At 36.9% G+C, this 26978-nt stretch overlaps 1 protein-coding gene across 1 annotated transcript in view; it reads left to right on the forward strand.

Annotated features, from left to right (window-relative positions):
- NUFIP1 (nuclear FMR1 interacting protein 1) overlaps nt 1-21616 on the forward strand; it is a 45311-nt gene extending 23695 nt beyond the window's left edge. Inside the window, exons 7-10 of the mRNA XM_045978073.1 lie at nt 3253-3446; nt 12497-12613; nt 19733-19950; nt 21312-21616. Of these exons, the coding sequence (XP_045834029.1) occupies nt 3253-3446; nt 12497-12613; nt 19733-19950; nt 21312-21428 (646 nt within the window). The 3' untranslated portion in view covers nt 21429-21616. The remainder of the gene's footprint in view (nt 1-3252; nt 3447-12496; nt 12614-19732; nt 19951-21311) is intronic.
- Nucleotides 21617-26978: the final 5362 nt, after the last annotated feature.

A 26978-nucleotide genomic window follows, 5' to 3' on the forward strand; every position in this document is an offset into this window, starting at 1 on the left:
TACACCTTTTCCTCATGTCCTCTTATCTCCATCTTGATTTCCCTCTTGACTAACGATGTTGGACACCTTTTTATATGCTTATCAGCCGTTTTGATATTTCCTTGTGAAGTGCCAGTTCAAGTTTTTGACCAGTTTTAAATGGGGTTGCTTTTCTTGATTTGTAGAAGTTATTTACTTAGACACAACTCCTTTCTTGCGTAGATGTATTGCAAGTATACCCTCACAATTTGTGACTTGCCTTTTTACTTTCTTACTGAGTGTCCTTTTTCCCCCAATATAGTAGTAAGTATTAATTGTTCAGAAGTCTGGGGTCATTTGGGCTTCAGTTAGACGTATCTGCTGATCTTGACAACACTCAGTCACGACTGGGGGTTGGTTAGCTGATGGCTAATTTAACCTAGCTGAAGGCTGGGATACTTACGTAGTTACTATTTCTGGTACGCTTCATTCTTTAGTGTTGATCCATCATCTGATAGCATTTCCCTTTTGCCTAAAAGACTTCCTTTGGCACTTCTTGTAGTGAGGATCTGCTGGAGGTGAATTCTTTCAGCTTTGTGTATCTAAAAAGGTCTTTCTTTGCCTTTCTTTTTGAAAGATATTTTTGCTAGATATGCAATTCCAGTTTAACAGGTTTATTTATTTATTTATTTATTTTATTAACATATAATGTATTATTTCCCCCAGGGGTACAAGTCTGTGAATCATCAGGCTTAAACATTTCACAGCACTCACCATAGCACATACCCTCCCCAACATCCATAACCTAGCCACCCTATCCCTGTCCCCTCAACCCTCAGTTTGTTTTGTGGGATTAAGAGTCTCTTATGGTTTGTCTCCCTCCTGATCCCATCTTGTTTCATTTTTTCCTTCCCCACCTCCCACAGCCCCCAACCTTGCCTCTCAAATTCCTCATATCAGAGAGATCATATGATAATTGTCTTTCTCTGATTGACTTATTTCGCTCAGCATAATACCCTCTAGTTCTATCCACTTTGTTGCAAATGGCAAGATTTCGTTTCTTTTGATGGCTGCATATTATTCCATTGTATGTATATGTGCATGTGTGTGTATATATGTATATATATACACACACGTATGTGTGTATATATACACACACGTACACACACACACGTATATATATACCACATCTTCTTTATGCATTCATCCGTTGATGACATCTAGGTTCTTTCCATAGTTTGGCTTTTGATGGCTGCATAGTATTCCATTGTATGTATATGTGCATGTGTGTGTATACGTGTGTGTATATATATGTATACACACACGTATACACACACACGTATATATATATACCACATCTTCTTTATGCATTCATCCATTGATGACATCTAGGTTCTTTCCGTAGTTTGGCTATTAACAGGCTTTTTTGTTTAGTTTTAGGTTTTATTATTTTTTTTAATTTAAGGATTTTGCTCCATTGTCTTTTCATTTGCATTGTTTCCAAAGAAATCTGCAATTAATCATTATTTTCTTCTTATATATAAATGCCTTTTTTTCGCTAGCTGCTTTTAATATTTTTTCTTTATTACTGGTTTAAGCAATTAGATAATGATGTGCCTTTGTATTTTCTTCATGTTTCTTCTGCTTGGGGTTTGTTAAAATTCTTGGTTTATGGGTTTATATGAGTATCTAGTCCCATGTTGACTGTAGAAATTACTTAAAAAAAACAAAAACAACTTAGAGCACCTGGGTGGCTCAGTTGGTTAATAAGCATCAGCCTTCGGCTCAGGTCATGATCCTAGGGTCCTGGGATTGAGTCCCACATTGGACTCCCTGCTCAGCAGGGAGTCAGGTTCTTCCTCTCCCTCTGCCTCTCTTCTCCATTTGTTCTGTCTCTCTCTTTCTCAAATAAATAAAATCTTTAAAAAAAGTAAAATCCTTAAAAAAATCATTCTAACTTACTAATGTGAATACCTTAAGATGATCATTTAAAAGCCATCTGTGGTCAGGTGCTATGGGAGCAGGATACAGAGAAGGCATTTGTGAACAGGAACCTAAGGAAAGTGGTATCTCTTCATTATCTTTATGGGGCCAGTGGGCCAGAGGCAGAAACTACCTGTTTTACCTGTGATGACACTGTTGAGGCCTGACTTCTGTGCTTGCATATTGGAAATTGGTCCATGGTTTTCTGCAAAATTTGGAGTATATACATGATTTTTGGAATTAGACTCTGTAAGGATTATGGTAACCCTAAAAAAATTAAGAATCTTTGGATTGCAGAAATATTAACCAGATATGTTGGTTTAGAAAATTATTTAGAAATTGTTGTGATAATAACTCTATTTATTAAGGGCTCAGTGTGGCACTTTATTATTAGTTCTATGTCTCTATGATTCCATTCTACAAATGGGGGAGTAAACAAATGTAGGGATATAAATATTGTCCAAGAGGCACAGTTAGTAGGTGGCAAATTGGGATTTGAACCCAGATTCCTAATTTCTGTATTCCTAACTGCAGCCTGCATTATTAATTAAAAAAAAAAGAATGCTGCCAATAAATGACAAATTAGAAAAATCATGTATTTTTGTGAGAACTCAGCCCTACTAAAGGATACCTTGTATTGTTGTCTATTGAGAACATACAGTGAACCTTTTTCTGAAAATTTTTTCCTACACGGTTTACCTTGAAATATGCTCAGACAAGCATTTGTTTTCCTTCTAAGAGGAGTAATTATAGTTGTTGAGAGGGCTCTTGATTTGAAGTAGCAGTGAAGTTGTGCTCAGTTTATGATCTTTAAGTTTATCCTCTAAAGTGAAGAGAATAGTAACTAACCTACTTTCAAAGAGTTGTCATGAAGATCAAACAAGGCAGCATATTTGTAAACGTGTCAGAAACTTTTAAGACTCCTGGAGAATGAATAGACAAGAGTTAACACACTTTCAAATCTAAAAAACACTTTTATGTACACTCAAAATGAAAGAATTTTTCCAGTTAAATTGACCTGCTGTTGATCATACAACATAGACCATTTTCAGAGGGGATAGAATATGGGAGGACATATGCATCTCAGAATTGATAAAGTATAGTATATTGTGGTGTGTTATTTTAGAGGTCTGCCATAAAATTTCTTGTCTTTGGAAGCCGTTGAGTTTATTTATTTTGATTTCTTTAATGTTCTAGGCTACAAATACCTGATAAGGTGGCTAAGTTTCTTTTGCATTCAGTGCTCTCCTTTAGATTTGTCTTGAGAGGTCAGTGCCTTTTATATATAGAATTGCATTTTTCTCACTCCAGCAAGATGAAGGGGATGTCCAGACGTTCACAGATGGCAAAGATCAGAAGTCCTCACAGGCATCACAAATGGAAAAATGACCGTGTTGGACAGAAAGCAGCCGTTGGATCTGGCAGTTGCTTGGGTGATGTGAAGCCTGAAGATCCACCTGAAGCAAATGCAGACCCTCTGGGTGTTTTGGTAAACACGGATTCTGGTAAGCTGAAAGGAAAGTAGTGTGTTTATAAGTCTATAGACTGTGATGCTGAAGTTGATTATTCACGGCATTGTTTGTGGAGAATTTAATGGCAAATATGTTAAAAAAAAAATAGAACGATGCTTTTGTTTTTGTTTGTAGTAGGAGTGTCTTTTCAAACCCTCATTTCTGACTCTTGCGGAGTGGGTGCATGAGGCAGGTAGGATGCAGAAGAAAGATGATATTTATTGGATAATTTTCATAGTACTGTATAATCTTGGAAATGTTCTTAAGATTGCTCTATACGGGGGCACATGGGTGACTCAGTCGGATAAGCGTCCAAGTCTTGATTTTAGGCTCAGGTCATGATCTCAAGGTCATGAGATGGAGCCCCATGGGGTTTGTACTCAGAGGGGAGTATGCTTGGGATTCTCTCTCTCTTCCTCTGCCGCCCCTCCACCCCCACCCCACACCGTGCTCTCACTCTCCAAAATAAATCTTTGAAAAAAAAAGATCGTTTTGAATGTTTTGATGCTGTAGATTCAGAGTTGCTTAATTATGTTAATTTTCCCCCACCTACGAGGTGGCTAATTTCAGTGGAAGCCAGTACGATTTATGCTGCTGAGCATGAATATGATCTCCTTGAGTAAATAATATTATTTCATTGTTCTTTTTTTTATTTCATTGTTCTTGATACTATTCTTCCTTAGCGTATAGAATATCTTTATATTAGCCTTGAATTCCCTTACTCTTGCTTAATAAATTGAGAAATTAAAGGACCAGAATGCTGCTAACCACACAGAGATATCATCCAGCCTCTGAGGCTCCATTTTCCCTTCTGAAAAATGAAAATATTTCTACCACCTTTCCTTCCAATATCATCATGAAGCTTTATCTTATTATATGTATTTTCTCTTCTGCAAAGGAGTAGTATTAGTGAGGGGACTAATGGTAGCAGGCTCTGTTTAACTTGGAAGACAATGGCTTCTGGGATAAACACGTGGCAAATATTTAAACTTTTGGATGGCAAGAAATGGGATAACTAACTCAATGACTGAATTAGGATGGAAAGGATCTTGGCATAGGGAGTGTTGGGCTAAGAATAATATATAATTTAGTTAGAATAATAATAATTATTTTAACACCAGCTAACACTTACTGAGTAAGGTACCTACAGTGCTCTATGTGCTTTATAGATGTTAACTCTTTTCCTTTTACAATGTATATGTACTGTTGCTACTTGCATTTTAGAACTGAGGAACACAGGGTAGAGAATTTACCTTAGCCCAGCTGTTAGTTGGCAACAGTGTTAGAGTTTGAATTTTTGAGTCTGGTTCCACCAGACACTGTGCTTCTTTTAAATGTGAAGTCTGAATTTATCTAAAAAAAAAAGTGTATGAGCCTAGGATAGTTGTGATGTGGGAGAGAGTTTAGAAAAGGCATCTTTGTATCCTTGCTGATAGCAGGGAAAAAGCAGATGACATTTGGGGCCAGAGCTGAGTTTACTCTTGGGCACTGATATCTTTCCTTCAGAAGGTGTTAGAGCCCACACACTTCTTCAGATTTACAGTGTGTGACCTTGACGATAAAAACCATCTGTATCCAAATACAAACTTTCATGTCATTAAAATACTTGAAACACAAATACAAAGACTGCTGTTAAAATTAGTAAGTTACTGGGGCGCCTGGGTGGCTCAGTGGGTTGAGCCGCTGCCTTCGGCTCGGGTCATGATCTAAGGGTCCTGGGATCAAGTCCCGCATCGGGCTCTCTGCTCAGCAGCAAGCCTGCTTCCCTCTCTCTCTCTCTCTGCCTGCCTCTCTGTCTACTTGTGATCTCTCTCTGTCAAATAAATAAATAAAATCTTAAAAAAAAAAATTAGTAAGTTACTAATCTGAAAATTATGTAATTCTTCACTTCATGCAATTCTCTAAATGAACATTTAAGGGACTCTGTAATCTTGAATAGTCTTCATTCTGTTAGCTTTGGTAGATGGGTAATTGTTATCTTTCTCTCTCTCTTTTAAAGTAATCTCTATACCCAACATGCCTTGAACTAACGACCCTGAGATTGAGAGTTGCATGCTCTATGGACTGAGCCAGGCAGGCCCCCTCTGTTTTCTCGTTTTTTATTTTTATTAAAGATTTTATTTATTTTGGGTGAACATGGTGATGGTATTAGGGAGGGCATGGATTACATGGAGCACTGGGTGTTATATTCAAACAATCGTGGAACACTACATCAAAAACTAATGATGTACTATATGGTGACTAACACAACACACACAAAAAAGGTTTTATTTATTTATTTAAGAGAGAGAGGGAGCGCCCAGAGAGAGGGAATGAGAGGGAGAAGCAGAGAGCCTGATGTGGGGCTCTATCCCAGGACCCTGAGATATAACCTGAGCCAAAGGCAGATGGTTAACTGACTGAACCACCCAGGTGCTACTGTTTTCTCATTTTTAAAGAAGTATTTCAGTATGTGATAATCTGGTAAAATACCAACAGAAAGATGATTATATATTTTGCTCTACTTAATTAAGCCTGTATCTAGGTCTTCAGGAGATGCTTTCGATGTGAGAAACAGTAGTATCTTTCATCGTAATGGTAGAAAGTGTTTAGTCAGATTCTTACGTGTCCAAGTAATTGTATGAGAGACCTCAAGTAATTTTGTTTTGGTGTAAATGTGTAAGCCTTTACCTATACTGAGGGTCAAAGATAGGAATGCACCTGTATTGAGGGTCAAAGATGATTATGTAAGTCTTGAATATAAAAATATTACAAGTAAGTTATAAATTCGTAATATTATTCTTTAAGGAAATAAAAAAACAATGATTAAGTTAGGGTAACTTAATTTTGTAGGAAAGATTTCATTTAAATTTATATTATCCTTTATCTGGGATTTTTCTGGATTGTTTACATTTTCCAAATCAATGTTTAGACCATTGGTTCTTCAATTTTTCACTCCAGGTATAGCTACAAAAATCTGTGTGTACCATTTTTTCCTCATGCCTAAATATTCTCAGCATGTCTACTCTCTCATCTCTCAGTCTTACACTTGTTTGGAGGCAGCTTCCTTCTCCCTGGGCCAGAGCTAGCCAACCTTATGATCAGTTGTGCTCATTATTCAGGTTGTCATTGGTGGGGCACCATGGCAATGATATGGCCGTGTTCATTCTCTCAGGTGGTAGTTAGTACTTTTCATCACTAATTTCACTTGTAAAATCAAGATCTCCCGGTGCCTTACATTTTTTTCCTTTTTTGGCTCAGAATAACAGCATTCACATTTTATTTTATTTGTTTTTTTAAAATTTTTAAAAAGATTTTATTATTTGACAGAGAGAGAGAGAGAGAGCTAGTAGACAGGGTGGCAGGCAGAGGTGGAGGGAGAAGCAGGCTCCCCGCTGAGCAGGGAGTCCAACATGGAGCCTGATCCCAGGACCCTCAGATCATGACCCAAGCCAACATCACATTTTAAACAAGACAACAGTTCTTGAGGATCTTTACAGATTTCAGATCATGCTTAGAAAATCAGTATTTTTTGTGCTGGTTGGTAGTATGTGAACTCTCATTACCAATGCAGGTGCTTTAAACTGGGGATTGATAGTGTTTCAAAGGGAAAGCCAGTCATTTGGAGTCTCCCAGTTTATCAATTTTGAATATGGCCTGTTTTCATCAGACGTTCTTAATGATGTCTTTTTTTTTTTTAGTTCCTTGTATGTTCTGCTAACTACTTTCCTCAAGGTGTTATTGTTTTAAATCTTTTTTTTTTTTTTGATATTTCATTAGTTAAGACCACATTTATTTTGTGGCTGTTGTTTAAATGCATGTACAGCATGTTTTATGACTTTCCTGACCTGTGGTTTTAATAAGTGTTGTCTGAGCTAGAGGGAGAAGAGCTGGTCAGTAATGGGCATCAAGCGTCACTGACTGAAGTGCCTCAGCGCCCACAAAATGAAAAAGACGCAATTTGTTAGTCGTTCGTTACGGTATAAATACAGTTGTTGTCATAGAACACTGGGGGACATTAAGCGAGGTGGGCTTCTGGTGTTTAAAAGGTAAATATTAAGATAAGAACATAAGCTAGCACATCAGCTGTTACGAATGCCGTTGTTAATGTTTGTTTTTGAGAGTTGGACACCATAAAACAAGGTTTCCATTTTTTCCGGTGACTTTTTCCACAGAATTGCATTTTCTTTCAGGTACTTAATCTGTCTATAAATCTTCTTGGGGTTAGAGCATGTAATTGTGTTTCGCTTCATAAAGGCAATAGGAAATAGTAAGGGGATGGAGGGGGAGAGACAAGTAAAGAAATAAGTTGTAGGAAGAACCCAGAAGGGGAGCTTTTACAACTAGAGTTTATTTATACTTACCAAGACTTACAAAGGGCGGGTTTTTGGTTTTATTTTTTTTTCCTTTTTTCATTTTAATAGGGATTTACTTGAAGTCCTACATTCTGCTTGTCCATCATTGTAATTCAGAGAAGTTTCTCCCTGACTTCAAGAAATTTATGGTCTGGTGATAAATTTTAGATTTATATATATATATTTGGTCAGAGGGCGCATGATAGCTGTGTATGAGAGAGAGGTGAGATTTACTCGAGGAGAAGTGTTGCTAGGGTTTTAACAGTATGAGAAGTTATTTTAGCTGGTATTTTATAATCATTCTAAAGTTTGATTTTATCATTTTCATTACTCCTATCTTTTTACTGGCATGTTTTAGTTTAGAGAGGTGTTTTGGCTGTTTTTGTTAAAAAGTGAATTTTCTTCAGTATTATTTTGTTAGCCAGTACAGTGCCTTCAATATAATCTTTCCAACTGCTGACAATGCCTATATTCGAACTGCTAGTAGATCCAAGGGACTGTGGGAACAGCCTCCCACCCCCTTTTCAGATGAAAAGTCACTATAGAGGATGTTTTGATAGGACCAAAAGGACGATATTTCTTTTCAAAATGTTATTATGTGTCATGGATTCCTGAAACATAACTGAGAGAGAACGACCCAGGGGAGCACTTGTTCATTTTGTGAACTCCTAACTCTTACCCATGGGGAGACATTCCAGTATAGTGAACTCTGTGGCAGTCCTGGTAATGAATACACCAAGCATCCATATTGTGGTTTTACCATTTTCCAATTGAAGAAACCAGAGCCTTTTGGAGAAATGATTGCTTGTAGAGCTGGGACAGAGAAAATACAAAGTGAACCTAGAGGATCTTAGTAGTGCCAGAGGATTAGAAAGTGCTCAGAAAACAATCAGGATTGTGGTCATGTTAGAAGGATATAGGGACCAACTGGAAAGTGCTCTGAATAGCCAAAGTTGGAACAACTTGAGCCACAAAGTAAATAATAATAGATTATAACCCAAAGAATACAATAAATATCCATGAGTCCATATTGATATGAATAAGAAATGGGGAAGGAGGGACAGATCTTTCAGGAAAATTCTAATTAATAAATGTAAAAGAAATGAAGGAATTAAAAGTCACCATTAAAACACCACAGGAATAGTTGTTTCAGGCAAGAACCACTGATGAATGGTAAAATTAGTGGCAAAACTTTAAAACATGGTATTTATGTAGTTTCAAAATATTGCTCCCTAAATATTAGTTACTGTGGTGGTTTTAACATGTCTAAATTTCTTTGATATTCCTTACTCTAAGAGAGGGGAGCTTAATTCCCTTCCCCTTGAATGTGGGCTAGATTTAATGAATCATTTTTTTAAAAATGAAAGAGAAAAACCATAACTTTATAGCAAAGAAACCAGGCAAACCACCAAGAGCTCAAAATTAACATCACTAGTAATAAGTCATGTTGATGTCATGGACTCCTGGTATGGTGTGATGGGAAGGGTACTACCTAAAATCCATAGCCTCTGTGCAATCATCAAAAAACCTCAGATAGACCCTAGCTAAGGGCCGTTCTTCCATAACTGGTAGTCTTCAAAAGTGTCAAGTTCGTTAAAGACAAGGAAATACTGACAGATTGTCAGAGATTTAGAGGAGACACAGATAAGGAGTCATGATGATTAAATATATAATGTGATATGATGGATTGGATCCTGAAGCAAGAAAAGGGTATTAGTGGAAAAACTAGTGAAATCACAGGATAGTCTGTAGTTTTGGTAGTGTTCTACCAGTGTTAATTTGGTAGCTATGATAATGTGCCATGGGTATGTAAGGGAGGGGAAGCTAGATAGTAGGGTATATGGAAGTTCTCTGTACTATCTTTGCAACACTTGTATAAATCTAAAATTGTTTCAAATATAAATTTTTTAAAAAAGGGAAGGCAGGAAAAGGGGTAATATGGAGGCCTATTAACGCCTTGCCCTCCGCTTCTTGAATTGAATTGTGAGGAAACACTTTCCTGGAGGAAAGTGATTCCTCCAGGGTTTATTTTCCCATGTTTTTCTATTATATTATTCTTTTTTTTTTTTTTCAGTTTCTCCTTTATTTTATTTTCTATTATATTCTGATTATAAAAACAAAAAAATGGAGAACATTGTAAAAAATCTACTATCTTACAGAGATAGCCACTGCTAACATTTTGTTGTATATCCTTTTAATGTTTTTTGTATCACATGTGTATGATTTTTAAAAATAAAAATGGAATCATGTTATTAAAGAAAAGAAAGGAAGAAAAATGAGCTTTGAATCCAGACAGAACTAGGTTTGTGTTGTGCCTCCACCTTTTCCTAGCCCTATCGTCCTGTGCCAGTTAGCATTTTTTGAATACATCTTTACTACGTCTTTACTCATTCCCACAAGTTTGTTCTTCAAATATTTGTTCAGCACTTAACGTACTGTTCTAGGCTCTGAAGATATAGTACTGAACAAAGCCAAACCCTTTCCCTCCTGTAGCTCGTGCTTGTTCACATCTAAGTACAACAGATAGTTGTTTAGAGTTTGCTATAACAGGGAACAGAGAAATGGAACCACAGCTGGAAGAAGACATTTATTAGCATTATTACTGACCGTAGGACATTTTGGGAGGATGGCTTCATCTTAATAAAAGGACCTTATGTATCTGTAGGAGCTCTTCCAGCCCATTAGTTAAGAATTGGGATTTGGGACAAATCGTAAGAGACTCTTAATCTCACAAAAGAAACTGAGGGTTGCTGAGGGGAGGGTGGGTAGGGAGAGGGTGGTTGGGTTATGGACATTGGGGAGGGTATGGGCTATGGTGAGCGCTGTGAAGTGTGTAAACCTGGCGATTGGCGATTCACAGACCTGTACCTTTGGGGCTAATAATACATTATATGTTAATTAAAAAAATAAATTAAAAAAAAAGAAATGGGATTTGGAGCCAAAATTTTGCTATAACAGGGAACAGAGAAATGGAACTGTAGTTGGAAGAAAGGACATTTATTAGCATTATTATTAATCATAGAGACATTTTGGTAGGATGGCTTCATTTTAATAAAGAGGATTTTATGTATCTGTAGGAGAGATTGTAGCCCATTAATTAAGAATTGGGATTTGGAGTCAGATAGCCCAAATTTAACTTTGATCCAACTGTTGTATAATTTTGTTACCTGAAGGAAAAGTTACTTAGATTCTCTGAATTTTGGCTTTATCATCTGTAATTAATAGTGAAAATTATAACCTCCTAAGGATTAAACAAGCTTTTAAAGAGTGTTATAGTCAACTGTATTATGCTTTTTAGTATCTCTCTTTGGGTCTTAGATGGAAATAATAGTTGGGCTTATTATCTTACAAACAGTGAGTTGAATAGTCTCCATATTAATATTATTATAGATTTGTCTAGTCCACTAATAATTTGTATGTAGAACTGCATTATTTTTCTTTCCCCTTATTAGTTCAGGAGGAAAGATCATAAGCTTAAAATTGACAAGCAGCAGTTTTCAGAAGGCATGGTGCAGGGTAATATGGATGGGTGGAGGGAGGAGAGGGGACTTAATTTCATCCACCAGTAGGTTGTAGTTCCATATTCACATAGAAGTATACCCCCATTCCTACTGACATGTTTTGTTTTCCCCTAGACTGACTGGGTGAATACTAAATGCTGCCTTGAAATGTTTCATATTGGTTGTGGTTGAGCTGGTACATTACATAGACAGGTTACTTCCTGTCTTCATTCTTCAGTCAGGCTTTTTATTTTTTATTGGTTGTTTAGACGAGATTTAATATATTTTTAGAGCTGCCAAAAACAAATGTAGTAGATGGTATCCTGAGGCTACAACTAGGTTCACTGGGCTATGATCAAACTCTGCCTTTGGCAGGCTCTTTGATACTTGCTAAATTCTCTGGCTTGACTTGTTTACTTAAGTTCTTAGAAGTTCTAAATATAAACTTTGGGTGAATTCATTGCAGCATAACTCTTTGACTAAGCCTTTATATATGGAATGGTTTAAATATTATTTGTGCCCTCAAAACCAGTCTTAAAAACAAAAAAGGTAGGGTGCCCGGGTGGCTCAGTCAGCTAAGTGTCTACCTTTGGCTCAGGTCATGATCCCAGGGGCCTAGGATGGAGTCCCATGTCAGGTTCCCTGCTCCACAGAGAGTCTGCTTCTCCCTCTGGCCCTCCTCCCATTTGTTCTTCCAATCTTTCTCTCTTTTTCTTTCAAATAAAATAAAATAAAAACCAAAATAGGTAGATATATTATTTATTCCTAAATCTAATTTTTATAGTCAGTCATTCTAATCCAGTGAAATTAAATGAATTTCTGGCCTTGGCCTTCCTACTACTTTAATAAAATTAATTAATAGCACAATAGCACAAAATAAAATTAATTAGTAGCAAAAACTGTATAATTAATTTAGAGAAGGCCTAAATTTCGTAACCTGTGAAGCATGGTAAGTAACTTAGCTGTGCTATAGCTGCCACTGGCCTTCTGTCTTCTCTTTGGGGCAAGTAGCTTCTCTGACCACGATAGTTTAAACCAAGGGAAAATGTCCAGGTTTCCTGAATTTTGTTTTGGGGGAAAGTTAAGGAAGTGGTCAGAAATGACTTTCTTTTCACTAATGTATAAAGGAGTAGGGAAGCTGTCAGCTTTCTTTGCTGTGGCGGTGGATGTGTTTGGTACACTGTTTTACTTCTTTCCCATTCTGTTTCAGAATCTGATAAAGAGGAGAAACCACAAAGCACTGTTATACCCAAGGAAGTGACACCAGCCCTGTGCTCACTCATGAGCAGCTATGGCAATCTCTCAGGGTCAGACAGTGAGCCAGAAGGTAAGTCATAGCCTCAGTTGTTACAGGTGGGTTTGTTTTGTTTTGTTGCTTTTTGAATTTGGTATATGCCGTGCGCCAGTAGCATCCTTTCATGTGTGTCTTTCTGAGGACAAGATGTATCAAGCACATTCTTTATTTCATCTTCACATTTTTCATTTGGTGTTAGCATGGAATAAAGGAAAACTTGAGAAATGAGGAAATGTATTGCTAGTCTGGGAGAAAAAGGCAAAAATAATATGACAGGATAGGAAGGGGAAGAATAATATTCCACTAATGGAATCAAAGAAAATTCTAAAAGATACAGCAAAGAAAGTTAATTTCCTCTGTTTACTCTCAAGAGCCCTTGTCTTAACATATTTAGAGCACCTTTGGTTGGTGAAAAGAGGTCCTTCGTAACAAAGTGAATGACAGAATTCCTTACATGTATGTAGAGCATTTTTTTTTTTTAAAGATTTTATTTATTTATTTGACAGAGAGAGATCACAAGTAGGCAGAGAGGCAGGCAGAGAGAGTGAGAGGGAAGCAGGCTCCCCGCAGAGCAGAGAGCCTGATGCGGGACTCGATCCCAGGACCTTGAGATCATGACCTGAGCCGAAGGCAGCGGCTTAAACCACTGAGCCACCATAAATTACCTCATTTGGAGAACATAGTAACTCTATTCTTGTGTTAGATTAGCCTGTGTGTTTTAAAGACTGGATGGAATGGAATCCTTTCAAGGTTCTAAGTAATTGGTGATGTACAGTACAGGATACATATCTAACCTTTAGAAATGACAACAAACCAGCTTAATTTAGAGTTACCTCAAAGTTGTATGTTGTTGATCTGTTGTAGCATGGCAATTCTAAACCCATGGTTCATATAAATAATCAGCATATGTTTAGTGAATAAGTCTTGCCCTTCTGTTGTGGAAACCTGGCTCTGCACAGTAAGTTTGTTTGGGCTTTACCAACTATGAGAGAATTCACGTGTCTGTGTCTCTGCACTAGATGTGTACTGAAGATAAAGAATACAGGCTCTACAGGTGAGTGTGTAGAAGGAAGGGAAGATTTTAATGTAATTGGATGATGATGGTGGCACTTTTAATGTTAATTAAGCTAGAGATAATCACTGTATAGTTGGAAGATGTTGAAGGAGAACAAGTTGGCATTTACTGTGAAGGATAATGTTTAGATGTATCTGTAACATAGGGATTTTTTTCTTCTTTTTTAATGGACCATGGTTTACTATGGTAGCTGTTTAAAAGCTACTTGAATTTTGAAATATAAACTACTTTGGTTTTATCAGGTATTTCTTAACAGATGGTTGCCTCTTCTTGTTTTTATTTTGATTTCTATACTCTTGTTTCCAGTACACTGATAGAAGATGGAGTTATTCTTTAAACATATATTACATTTCCTGCTTATCATGTGTTTTTATGACAGGTGATAGCAATGAAAGCTGTTATCACATTACTGAATCTTATAAAAACAAGCCACACTAATGCTCTCCCTCTCTCTCCCAAGATAAAACATTTAATACTTTCATTCTCATGTCTTTATTTGCATACGCACAAGCAGACAAGCAGGGAGAGGGAGAAGCAGGCTCCCTGCTGATCAAGGAGTGCCTGAGGGACTTGATCCCAGGACCCTGGGATCATGACCTCAGCTGAAGACAGACACTTAACCAACTGAGCCACGCTGGAGCTGCCACCATTTTTAAATTAGAAGAAAGGAAGGAAACTGGGAGGGATCTTTGAGGTCCCACTCCTTCATTTATAGAAACTTCTGCTTAAAGAAAACAAGTTTTCAAAGCTAGTATGTGAGAGAGCTGATAGAAAGCCTAGGTTTAGGGACTTAAAAATCTAAAAAAAGCCTTTCATTGTAGTCATTCTCTTTGTTATATTTACTGTCTTACTGCACAGAAATGCATAGCTTTATCTTATAGATAAGAGAAGGTATTTATCTATTAAAAGATACATTTTATCTTACATGATTTATTTTTACTAATTGTCTACAATACCCTGCCTGAAGGAAAAACCCCTTGCTTTATATTCCTAAGGCTTCGGAATTATTATATGTAGTTTGAATTCAGCTTTGTTAAGCCATCCAGGTCACCAGCAAGTTTCCAACTTCCATTGTAAGTTCTGGGCTATGGGATAGGATATTGACACATAGGGACTTAGGAAGAAATAGACCAAAGAAATAAAGTGGGCTTTTCTGAACCATGAAATAGCATCTATAAGGCTGCTTATTTAAGTGGATTCTAAATGGAGAGGAGCAGTTTGATTCCTCACAGATTTTAACAATTGTATCATCATAGTTATAATCTGTCTTGATTTAGGAATCGATACAAACGGGTATAGAGGATCTTAAATGTGACCAGTGCTGTTCCAGAATGAGTTTTAAACAAGGAAGGAGTCCCTCAAGAAAGACTGAAGCAAAACAAGAGGCTATGCTTGGCTCTGGGGATGTCAGAATCATTAAGATCATTAAGTTATACATAGGAAAGAAAATTTCAGTGAGTGATATTTCCAAATGGGTTAGTTTGATATCTGTTCTGGACTTTGCATGTTAGTTTTTGTTTTTGTTTTGCCATGTTAGAAGTTAACTACAGTTTTGTAGCTCTCCGAAATTTTTTTTTCTCAAACTGGTATGGGCTAGGACTGGGGATCCTCCAAATTGAAAACTCTTTTTTTTTTTTTTTTAAATTAACATATAATGTATTATTAGCCCCAGGGTACAGGTCTGTGAATCATCAGGCTTACACACTTCACAGCACTCACCATAGCACATACCCTCCCCAGTGTCCATAACCAAACCACCCTCTCCCTACCTCCCTACCCTCAGCTACCCTCAGTTTGTTTTGTGAGATTAAGAGTCTCTTATGGTTTGTCTCCCTCCTGATCCCATCTTGTTTCATTTTGAAAACTCATTTTAAAAGGCCACAAACCAAAAGGTGTGATTTATAGATTTGAAAAAATTCATTGGTTATATTTTAAATTTATTTGGATTGATAAATATTACATTAAAATGATTCTAAGCTGGGAAATGTGAGCCTCAAGAAAAATACAGAGTTTCAGTTCCTCATTCCTTAGCAGAAAATTGACAGTGTAAGCTCTGATTCCTTTGACTCTTGTATTCCTGGATTGGAGGATCAATACTTTTTTTCTTTTTCTTTTTCTTTTTTTTTAAGATTTTCCTTGCTTATCTGAGAGAAAGAGAGAAACTGTGAGCAGGGGAGGGGCAGAGGGAGGATCAGACACCCCACTGAGCAGGGTGCCCATTTCAGGGTTCCATCCCAGGACTCCAGGTTCATGACCTGAGCCGAAGGCAGATGTTTAACCAGCTACGCCTCCCAGGCACCCAGAAGATTAATGCTTGAAGGGGAAGGAAATAATAGACAGTAGTGCCCTGGCTTTTCTTTTTGCCTTTTGCTACTTCCCATAGTTTTAAACTCTATAAACCACTATGAATTCTTTGCTCCATTCTTACATGGTTACATTTCTCTAATTTTTCTTTTTTCCATCATTTTGAAGGCACATCAAAACCGTGGTCATCATAACAAATTCTTTCTTTCTTTCTTTTCTTGGAGATAGAGAGCATGCACACACATGCATATGCACTCAAGTGGGTTGGAGGGGGAGAGAGGATCTCAAGTAGACTCCATGTTCAGCACAGAGCCCAGCATGGGGACTCAATCTCATTAACAATGCTGAGATCATGACCTGAGCTGAAATCAAGAATTGGATGCTTGGGGCACCTGGGTGGCTCAGTGGGTTAAAGCCTCTGCTTTCAGCTCAGGTCATGATCCCAGGGTCCTCAGATCCAGCCCCACATCGGGCTCTCTGCTCAGCAGGGAGCCTGCTTCCCCCTCTCTCTCTGCCTGCCTCTCTGCCTACTTGTGATCTCTCATTGTCAAATAAATAAATAAAATCTTAAAAAAAAAAAAAAAGAGTTGGATGCTTAACCAACTGAGCCACCCAGGTGCCCTGTCATAGCAAATTCTTACATAGTGCTTATTCTGTGTCAGGCCCTGTTTTATGTGCTTTACTGATCTAATTATTATAATAACCTCATGAAGCAGGTGCCATTATTTATGAGGATTTTTAGGTAGAGATAAGTAACTTGCTCTAAGACCACAACTGGTATATGATGGAACTAGAACTTGGAACAGTTTAGGACCAGGGTTTGTGCTTCAAATACTTACCCTGTACTTCCCTTCAAATGTAATTAACACTTGCGTGTAAAGGTTTTGAGGGATATGATTAGACTCCTACACTCTTGTTCAGGCATTTGAACACAGTCTTCCAGCTTCTAGAATCGAATTCTTTATATCACATCAGCTTGTCAAAAATACAGAATAACCATTTTAGGGGTGAGGGGAGGGGATCCTTAAAACTTGTGAGTTTTCAACTAATCATATGGTTTTTCTTCTTTATTTTGTTAATATAGTGAAATGTGTTGATTGATTTTCAAGTATCAAACCAGTCTTGTATTCTTAGAATAAAATCTACTTAGTCATGATGTATTACCTTTTTAATACATTACTGGATTTGATTTGCTAATAATTTATTTTATTTTATTTTATTTTAAATTTTATTTATTTGACAGACAGAGATCACAAGTAGGCAGAGAGGCAGACAGAGAGAAAGGAAGGGAAGCAGGCTCCCTGCCGAGCAGAGAGCCCGATGCGGGGCTCGATCCCAGGACCCTGGGATCACGACCCGAGCCGAAGGCAGAGGCTTCAACCCACTGAGCCACCCAGGCGCCCTTGCTAATAATTTATTAAAGATTTTTACTTCCATGCTCATAAAGGATTATTGGTTTGTGTTTCTCTTTTCTTGTAATGACTTTGTCTGGATTTGGTATGAGTTGGGATCTGTTTCCTTCTCCTCTTTTTTAAAGGGTCTGTGTAGGATTGCTACCATTTTTTCTTGTTTGTGGAATTCAATAGTGGAGTCATCTGTACCTGGCATTTTGCGGGGAGGGTAGATTTTAAATTATGAATTAAATTTCCTTAATAGGTATAGGACTATTTAGATTTTCTATTTTTTCTTGTTCAGCTTTGGTAATTTGTGTTTTTCAAAAAAAATTGCTTCATCTAAGTTGTCAAATTTATTGGCGTACAGTTACTTAAAGATACTTTCTTCTGCTATCTGTTGGATCTATAATGATGTCTTCTCTTTGATTCCTCATATTATTAAATGGTATTTAAAAGTTTTTTTCTTGATCAGTCTTGCTAGCTGTTTGTTAATTTTATTAATCTTTTCAGAGTATACCAACTTCTGGCTTTATTGATTTTTCTCTATTGGCTGTTTCTTTTTTCTTTTTTTTGAAGATTTTATTTATTTATTTGACAGAAAGACAGCAAGAGAGGGAACATGAGCAGGGGAAGTGGGAGAGGGAGAAGCAGGCTCCCTGCTGAGCAGAGCAGGGATCCAGATGTAGGTAGGGCTGGATCCCAGGACCTTGGGATCATGATCGGAGCCAAAGGCACGTGTCCAACAACTGAGCCACCCAGGCGCCCTTTTTCTTCATTTCTCATAAAAGCAATCAAAGCTATAAATTTGCCTCCATGCATTGCTTTAGCTGCATCCTACAAATTTTTGTAATGTTTTCATTTTTATTGTTTAAAAATATTTTCTAATGTCTCTTGTGGTTTGTTCTTTAACATGTGGGTTAGTTAGATGTGTGTTGTATAGTTTCCAGAGATTTGGCAGTTTTCTAGATAGTTTTATGTTAATGATTTTACTTTAATTCTGTTATGGTCAGAGGGCATATTTGCACATTTACAGTTTTTTTTTTCCAGTTCATTGAGACTTGTTTTGTTGCCTAACGCAAATGAATGTTCATGTGAACCTGACAAAAATATGTATTAGGTTGAGTGTTGTCAGTTTGAGTTCTTAGTCATACTCAGGTCTTCTCTATCCCTTTTCATTTTTTGTTTAATTTTCTTCAGTTACTGAGAGCAGTGTTAAAAGTCTCCAACCTTAATAATGGGTTTATCTGTTTCTTGTTTCAGCTCTGTGGACTTTTGCTACATGTATAGTGAAATGCTGTTATTAGGTGTTACTGTTTTGCTTTCTTGATGAATTGATTTCTTTATCATTATGAAGTGTCCTTCTTTGTTCCTGATGATAGTCCCTATTCTGAAACTCCTTTGTCTGATATTGATATAGCCAATCCAGCTTTTTTATAATTGGTGTATGCATGAAATTTTCTTTCCTCCTTTTACTTTTAGTCTGTGACTGGTCGCAGGCAGTCCTTGCTTTGTAATTCCTTGGTAACTGAGATTTAATCTCAGTTCTGTTTGTGAAAGCTAGAACTGCCTACAATTTAAAGTTGGTTTCTTGTAGACATGACATACTTGATCTTGTTGTTCCCTACCACCCCGCCCCAGTCTGACCACTCACCCTTTTAAGTGGTATTTTTAAACTATTTAAACATATTGTAATTATTGATATGGCTTGTTTCTTTTTGTCTCACCTTTTGTTCTATTTTCCTGCCTTTGGATTTATGCTGGCTAATTATTAGGGCAGTGCAAATATAGGTTTATTCATTGACCTCTTTGTTTTATTTTTTTAGGAGTTGGTCTATCTAGAGTTTATAGTATGCAACTTGCATTTATCACAATATACTTTCAGTGATGTTATACCACTTCATATAGGATTTAAGAATTTTATAGCAATATACTTACACTCTCCTCTTCTGTTCCTTTGTGCTGTTGTTATCCGGTTTTCCTAGAGATGTTATGAATCCTACATGCATTGTTACTATTTTTGCTTAGAATAGTCAGTTATCTTTAAAACCTTTTTTAAACCAGAAAAAAATGTCTTTTGTATTTATCCACATATTGACTATTTCTGATGCTCTTCATTCCTTTGTGTAGATCCAAGTTTCCGTCTGGTATTCCTTCATAGAGATCACTTTCTGTAACTCTTTATGGTAATCTCTTCAGTTCTTGGCAGTTATATTTCTGATTTGAAAAATATGGTACTACATTGAAAATGCCTAGTTTTTATTAATAAGTAGCCAGTATTATGGCTGCTGGGGGCAGTATTATGGCTTTTTTGGTTATTTTGGAAGTTTACCTTTTTTGTTGTTATTGTTAATCTTTGTATTTGTTTTGAATTACTTTCAGAAGCTCCCATTAAGACTGAAGCAGACATTTTGGTGGCTGAAGAGGTTCTTCCTAGCAATACTCCTAAGAGACCCAGCCCCAGTGCTAAAGTGACTGCTAGGAAGTATGAGAGCCCAAGGAAAAGTTTCAAAAAGACAAAACCTAAGAGGAAAAAAGATTATCACAACTATCAAACGTTATTTGAACCACGGACACACCATCCATATCTCCTGGAAATGGTAAATGATTTTTCTTTACATTCTAATCTTTGTGTTCTTCTCAGATAATAAAGATAGAGCCACTGGGTTTCCTCATGGGTTCATGCATGCATGTTTTTAAAGTTTACCAAAGACATTTCCTTCTTAAATACTAACTTTAGTCTTTAACTAAATTAACTAAATTTAACTAAATTTACTAAATTAACTAAATTTAACTAAATTTAACTGATTGGTAAGGAAATATGTATTGAGGTGTACTGACATTTTTAAAGTTTCTCTTGAAATCACAACTAAACACAAAGGCAGACTGAAGGGAGAAGGAGTTTTTTTATGTGTTTATTTTGTGCATTATTGGCTTTATTCTTAGTGTGATGTGCTGAAAAATCTATTTCTTCAAATTTTAAAAGAAGCAGCAGCACATCTTTTGATTCTAAGTTATGGACATGAAGTCATTCAAAGATCCAGTTCTTTCATGCTAGAAGTAATAGAAAATATTCCAAAATTTTTACTAGAGTTGTAGAATTATTGACAATGTGTGAAAGTTGTTTTTGCCCTGTCAGCTAAGTGTTTCTGCTATAGCTGAACTGTTCTGTGGCTACACTCTTTGAGGTGTTACACGTAGACACATTTGCTTCTTGTTTAAATTGATCTGGAATGGACTATTTTGTAAATTTCAGTCTTTCTATAAAGTAAATTGCATTTTTAAAATACTTACCTTGTAAGTGGTAAATTAAATCTTTTGTTCACTAGATGTTCATTCCTTTGTGAGGTCTCTCTACTGCACTAATGACATCAGGAGATAAATTGAGTGATCTTATCCTTTTTGACAAATCACAGAAGATTCCTTGGTTATGTATTTCATCTAAACACGGGGGATTTTTAGATTTCCTTCAATTACAATAAGCACAAAAATGAAAAGTTACAAAAGCCCAGGAATGTTGGGATATTTTTTACTGCTGGTTTCATCATTACTATATTTACTGTATCTGCTTATCAGTTTCTATACTGTTTGTAGGTTTGGGTTTAGGAGGATCCTCTTTGACATGATTTGTGGATTAAAGAATTGCGGACGTTTAAACCTGTATTTCCTGTCCTTTGTTACATACTCCCAGAGAGGATGCCCAATGTGAACATTTGTGCCATACAAAAAGCTAGATAATCTTGGTATAAGTTAAAAGGAAATGCTCTTACATTGTTTTTTAACAAGATAATTTAAATATAATAATCTATTTAAACATATATTACAAATTTATTAAAAATTATATGGTAAGTATATAAATATATATATCTTTATTGTTCTGTTCTTTATATGAGGGAGACACATATAATATTTTAGGATATATTTTATTTACCAGCTAATCATTTTATTTATTGTTTTTTAGCTTTTGGCTCCAGACATCCGACATGAAAGAAATGTGATTTTGCAGTGTGTTCGGTACATCATCAAAAAGGACTTTTTTGGACTTAATACTAATTCTGCAAAAACTGAAGATATATAGGTATCTGATGTTTCAGCAATGTGAAATAGTCCCATCCTAAAGTTAGTGGAGGAAAACCTTTTTAAAAAAACAAAACAAAACAAAAAAAACTGGATTAGTAATTAAATTATAGGCCTCATGGGATATTATGTTGGATTTTTAAATCTTTCCTTTGAATCTATGCAAATAAATACATAACTGATTTTTAAGACTGTGTCTGTATTGTTGGGGATGTGCATAGTATTTGCTGGCAGAATTCTGTTATTTATATTTACTTGTATGTATTACTGTCAGGTAAGGAAGCCCGCTCTGGGGACAGTTAAGAATTGAAGATACTGGTTTAGTAGTAAAGAAAAAAGCTTTAAAAATGTTAAATTCAGCTAAGCAAAACTGTAGCTCAGGGAGAGAAGTACATTCATTTTGTTTTTAATGCAGGAGAACAAGAATCATTCTTTAACCATAGCAAGGGGGATTATTTAGAAAATAAACCGTATCAAATTAATATATTCAGAAAGTCTTGAAATTTAAAATTTCCCTGTTTATTTTAAAGGACATTTTGAAATTCACCTATTGGCACTAATTAAGTATTTCAAATATTGAATGTTTGGAATATTAATATAGATAAGGCCTTTGAGTGTGTTTAGATTCACTGAAAGTGCTTGTTTTTGGTATGGGTCAGAATTGGACCTTTTTAATTTCTCTGTTGAAAACTATATAAAGCATGGTACTTGATGAAGCCCATCCAATTTATAAGCAAGACAGTAGTTTGTGAAAAAAAGTAAAACCTTAAAACCAGTTTTAAGATTTAATTAAAATTCATCCTATGAGCATATCAGTTGAATCCTTTTTAAATAGATCCTTTAATACCAAAGGCTTTTTTTTTCCCAGAATTTTTAAAATTTACTTTCTTTTCAGTGTAACAGAATTCATTCACCTAGTGCGCCATGCAATACGTGCCCTCCATAATACCCACCACCAGGCTCCCCCAACCTCCCACCCCCAACCCCTTCAAAACCCTCAGATTGTTTTTCAGAGTCTGCAGTCTCTCATGGTTCATCTCCCCTCCAATTTCCCTCAACTCCCTTCTCCTCTCCATCTCCCCATGTCCTCAGTGTTAACTTGTTATGCTCCACAAATAAGTGAAACCATATGATAATTGACCCTCTCTGCTTGACTTATTTCACTCAGCATAATCTCTTCCAGTCCCATCCATGTTGATAAAAAAGTTGGGTATTCATCCTTTCTGATGGAGGCATAATACTCCATAGTGTATATGGACCACATCTTCCTTATCCATTCTTCCGTTGAAGGACATCTTGGTTCTTTCCAGTTTGGTGACCGTGGCCATTGCTGCTATGAACATTGGGGTACAGATGGCCCTTCTTTTCACTACATCTATATCTTTGGGGTAAATACCCAGTAGTGCAATTATAGACATAGGGAAGCTCTATTTTTAATTTCTTAAGGAATCTCCACACTGTTCTCCAAATTGGCTACACTAACTTGCATTCTCACCAACAGTGTAAGAGGGTTCCCCTTTCTCCACATCCTCTCCAACACATGTTGTTTACTATCCTGCTAATTTTGGCCATTCTAACTGGTGTCAGGTGGTATCTCAATGTGGTTTTAATTTGAATCTCTCTGATTAATACCAAAGATTTTGATCTTATGTTCTAGTTACTCATGCTAGCTAGAGCTGGAGCCCTCCCCTTTTGACTGGGCTTTTTAAAAATTAGTCTGTCGTAATTGAAAAATTGACGTTACCTGACATTGTGATTATTGAAGTCCATAAATCTTGCAAGAAGAAGGCAAGAAAGCTGATGGCAGCCCTGAAGAAAAACCTCTATTTGTAAGATCCTATCCAGAATCCTGGAGCACCTGGCATGTAACACTGTGATACTACAGACCTGAGATCAAAATTCATTCTTAGGCCAGGGTTTCACCATACAGATCTTTTCTTTTTTTTTTTTTTCATACAGATCTTCTTACTCTGTTTCATTCTCCTCCTCCAGTGAATCCCATGTTTTAGAAAATTACCTGTCCACCACATTACTTAATTCAGTTTATACGACACTGTTGAGTTCTTACTTAGGTGCCGACTGGAAGCATGGATTGATTGAAAATATAAAAATGAATGAGACCTTGCCTGACTTTAAGGAACTCAGTTTAATTTTTATATTATTCATAGCTGTGACTTTTAAACCAATCCGTTTCATCAGAGTGAAGTAACCAGTGTTACAAAACTGGGTTGATATTCTAAAATATGATTTAGTCTGTAGTTTTATTATAGGTTGGAATGCAAATTCCATAGACTTTAACTACATAAATGAATTCAGACTCTCAGGCTGCTTTCACAGACCTCTATAACTCCAGGAATGTTCACAATCACTGCTTTAAAGGGTATTGTACAAAAAGTTTTATTTTCAATTTCTCTTGCTTTCTAATAAATGTATTTAAGACAGAAAACACTCTTCTGAGGACTGCCTTGGCTGTGTCTGGCAGTCTTGAGCTCTGATGACTGTTGTCGTTTATTTCTAAGTGGGTAATTTCAGTTTCAGTTGCCAGATTCAGCAATTAACCCAGGAATTCTTCAAGTGCATTTAAAATTTTTAAGTACCTAGAATACAGCCCATGTGGTTTCTACTTTATGGAATACATGGTCAATATTTGTAAATATTGAGTGTTTTCAGAGGATGGGGTGCCAATTCTTGGTTACAAAGTTTTTTTGGATTTGGCTTGTTAATTGTTCACAGAGTCTACATTCCTGTTTTACTGTTCATATAGTGAATTGATTTCTGAATGTGAAAGAAAGCAATATATGATGACTTTTGGTGAGTTATGTCTTGTGTAACTGTGAAATACTCTTGTTTGTCCTCAGGACTCTCTGCAATGACCTATTTCCCCCAATTAATGTAGTCAAAACAGCTTTCTGGGAGTTTAGTCTAATGGTCTCTGGGGAATATAATCCATCTATATTAATTGAAATTGTTGAAATGTTTGGATCGTCCCTGCCATTTTATTTTGTATCTTACTTCAGCATTTCAGTGGCATGATTGAGCATTGTTTTTTCTCTTAGTTTTTCTTTCTATTGCTTTGGAAAGAATCAAACCTATTGCTCTTCCTTTAGTGGTTATCCTTTTCTCTGAGTTTGCAGCTACAGTGGCTGTATCTTCCACTCCTTTCCCTTACTATTCTTGCACTTCCCCACCTGGACCTCTTCTCCTGGTGTTGTAATGATGTGGGATTCGTTTCAGATTAATCTCTGTTATCTTGGTGTATGTGTTTGTATGTGTTTTAACAGTACATGTAGTTATTTAGACAACTCTTAAGTTTTACTCTTTCCTTCTCACTGCTTTTTCTTTCATCCCAAGGTTAGTTTTTTGGTTTACTGCAGCATCTCATCAGTTAATCCCATCAGATTGAATCCTCCATTTGAATTTTTTTTAAATTAAGTTTTAGGGTGTTAGGTTCAAAATCCTCTCCCTTTAGAATTTTGAAGCCCTAATATAATGGTCTGCTAGCATCCAGTATTGCTGATTTAAAAACCCAACACCAATCTGATTCTCTCACCTTCTCCTTTTATATATTGACAAAGACCTGTTTTTTTCTGTCATTGAAAAACATTTAGGATTTTCTTTTTATGCTTTGAGTCCTAAAAGTTTTACCATTGTGTGTCTAGGTATGTGGGACATTTGTCATATCCCATGGTCCTTTCACTCTGAAGAATTGTACCATTCTTGGACGAAGAGCAGTTTCTAAAATGGTTTCTTTAACGATTTTCTTTCCATTTTATCAGTTTCATTTTTCTGGAACTCTTATTGAGTGAGTGCGGGACCTCCTCCCTTGGTCCTCTGTCACTGGACATTTATATTTTGCTCCATTCTGGAAGAATTCTTCAGATGTGATTGTCCAGATCACTGATTCGCTCTTCAGACATGTCCATTACAATAGTATTTTAAGTTTTCTGTTTCCTTTTAAGTTTAGTCATTTGTTTTTAATATTCAAGATTACTCTCTTGGTCTAACTGCTTTTTTCATAGATGTGGTACCCGTACATTCCTGGGAATCTCAGTTGGAATATTTACATTAGTTTCTATTCCTTCAATTACTCATGTTCCCTATTGCCAACTATTTTGTTAATTTATTAATTATCTTTACCACTATTTGTTGTCTTTATTTTTTTATTTTTTTTTTTTTTTTTTAAAGATTTTATTTATTTGACAGAGAGAGATACAAGTAGGCAGAGAGGCAGGCAGAGAGAGTGAGAGGGAAGCAGGCTCCCTGCCGAGCAGAGAGCCCGATGCGGGACTCGATCCCAGGACCCCGAGATCACGACCTGAGCCGAAGGCAGCGGCTTAAACCACTGAGCCACCCAGGCGCCCCTATTTGTTGTCTTTAAAGGATCATTCAAACATATGGAAGAGATTCACTTGATTAATATATTGGTAGTTGGGTGTGGATTTCCCCACATTGCTATGGGCCTCTTTTCTCCAAAAGACTTTTTTACCTTGATTGGGAGAAGAGGGCTTGTTCACACAGACTTTTAATAATACATGGATGGGAATGGGCAGGAGATCTAGGCTCTTGTCCCATCCTCAGCCCCATCCCTGGAGAGTCACCATGTTTGCCAAAATAGAGGTCTTGATTCTGAGGACAGAGCTCCTCTCTCCAGTTTTCTTCAGGACAGAACTCTCCCACTCCCACTAATCACTTGGTTTTGGAGGTGGACAAGGTTAGGATAGGACAGTCACTGCTGGAGGCCCCCACCTTTCTGTCATTTGTTGACTCAGCTTAGGGTGTCCTTAGGATTGCTTTCACCTTTTTTTTTTTAAAGGATTTTATTTATTTATTTAACAGAGAGAGAGATCACAAGTAGGCAGAGAGGCAGGCAGGGAGAGAGGGGGAGAAAGCAGGCTCCCTGGCGGGGCTTGATCCTGAGCTGAAGGCAGAGGTTTAACCCATTGAGCCACCCAGGCGCCCCTGCTTTCACCTTTTTGATTGTTGTCTCCTGGGCTGGTTGGGGCCGAGGCTCTCCATTCTTGTTTTTTGTCGGTCTGATCAGCTTTACAGGGCTCCCCAACTTCAGTGGACATCAAAATCATCCAGAGGGCTTATTAAATCCAGATTGCAGGGCCCTACCCCTGAAGATGATAAGGAGGTTGGGATGTGGCCTGTGAATTTGCATTTCTAACAAGTTTACAGGGATGCCGATAAGGTTTGTCTGGAGGACCACATTAAGAACCACTGTGAGACTTTTAAGAACTTGAGAGTTTCTCAAAACCACTGGCACCCCAATATTACCTTTTGTACTCCTTCCCTGTTGTAAATCTCCAGTTCTTCTTTTTTTTCTTTTTATTTATTTATTTATTTGACAGAGAAACACAGCAAGAGAGGGAACACAAGCAGGGGAGTAGGAGAGGGAGAATCAGGCTTCCCATGGAGCAGGGAGCCTGATGTGGGGCTTGATCCCAGGACCCTAGGTTCATGACCTGAGCCAAAGGCAGGAACTTAACGACTAAGCTATCCAGGCGCCCCTAAATGTCCAGGTTTTTTTTTTTTTTAATTATCATTT

The sequence above is a fragment of the Meles meles genome, chromosome 14, assembly GCF_922984935.1.
Source record: "Meles meles chromosome 14, mMelMel3.1 paternal haplotype, whole genome shotgun sequence".
Taxonomy (NCBI): Eukaryota; Metazoa; Chordata; class Mammalia; order Carnivora; family Mustelidae; genus Meles; species Meles meles.